The 1,235-nt window shown below is 37.4% G+C and overlaps 1 protein-coding gene across 3 annotated transcripts in view; it reads right to left on the reverse strand.

Moving 5' to 3' along the window:
• Nucleotides 1–1,235, reverse strand: part of gpat2 (glycerol-3-phosphate acyltransferase 2, mitochondrial) — a 130,921-nt gene that overhangs the window by 10,593 nt on the left and 119,093 nt on the right. For all 3 annotated transcript variants that reach the window (XM_032515971.1, XM_032515968.1, XM_032515970.1), the window contains exons 19-20: nt 1,117–1,194; nt 551–679 (exon numbers count right to left, since the gene is read on the reverse strand). In XM_032515971.1, the coding sequence (XP_032371862.1) occupies nt 551–679; nt 1,117–1,194 (207 nt within the window). The remainder of the gene's footprint in view (nt 1–550; nt 680–1,116; nt 1,195–1,235) is intronic.

Genomic DNA, 1,235 nt, shown 5'->3' on the forward strand with positions numbered 1-1,235 from the left:
CTCTACAACACTTACTAGTAAATTATTTGCCATGTAGAAACATCACTTCGACCAAAAAATAAGATTTATAAGGTTAGTGATGTTGGACTGCTATTATTTTTGAACACAACTGTATGTCTTCCCATGTCATTGTGCTTTGATTGTTTTTCTCCCTTTATGCAGTTTCAGTTTCACATGTACTGACTCTCGAGGCTCTTCAAAGTCATTTTGCAGTGTTTACGACCGACGCACTTGCACTTTGAACTTTTGCTGTTTGGTCCCTTTGGAAGTTGATAAGCTTCCTTGTGTTGCTTTGAAAAATTATATATGAACAGTCACGACAGTCACGTTTCTTTCAAAGATGACACATACTGTTAATTAGCATTCAAGTTATGTGACTCAACTGTGTAGGTGCTTTTGTAATGGAGATTTATTCTAAATTCTATTTCATGTGGTATTTGAGGTACTTTTGTACATACCCTGTAGGCAGTCATCTTTTGTATGTCAGGCATCATGGAACATTTTCCCCTTTATATCCCACACAAAAGGGCCCAGCAGTACTATTCTGTACCTTGTAGGAACGCAGGTCCTGCTCCTCCATGTCACAGTCAGAGTCGCTGTGATAAGGGTCATCAGTAGTGGTCCAGGACAGAGCGCCCTCCTTTTTCCAGAAATCACAGATAGGAACGTCTCTGGGAATCTACAAAGGATGTAGGGTAAAACACACAGCAGCATATATGATTTGAACTTTTTCTGTCTGGGAGTGAGTGTTCGAGTCATATATGTAGATTTTGTGTTTAATGTAACAAGTTTTGTTGCAAAATAAATTATGATGTTGAAACCTGACATTACACAATAAACTGTTCTGCCTGCTTGTGATTGATTTCACTAAGGTTGTATTATTGTCAGTCAATGGTGGGTTTCTGTTTTATCAATCCTGTTTTTTTTTTTAAATTTTGTTTCCATTATTCACCCAACTTGAAAAAAAGGGATTTGCGAAAAATGGTGACCAGATCCTTTTAGGCTATTTTTTAACAAAGAAATTAACTGGAGGCAATGTGATTTACAAAACAGTAAGGCATTAAATTATATACATTTTAGATAAAAAACTTTTAGTAATGTGTAAATTTATCTTACTTCTTCCATGATCAGGATGCCACAGCGTACCAGACTGTCAACTGCATCCAGAGCAAAACTTTGGGACGACTGACAGGGCTGGAGAGAGAAAGAGAGAGAGAGAGAGAGAGAGAGAGAGA

The sequence above is a fragment of the Etheostoma spectabile genome, chromosome 5 (assembly GCF_008692095.1).
Source record: "Etheostoma spectabile isolate EspeVRDwgs_2016 chromosome 5, UIUC_Espe_1.0, whole genome shotgun sequence".
Classification (NCBI taxonomy): domain Eukaryota; kingdom Metazoa; phylum Chordata; class Actinopteri; order Perciformes; family Percidae; genus Etheostoma; species Etheostoma spectabile.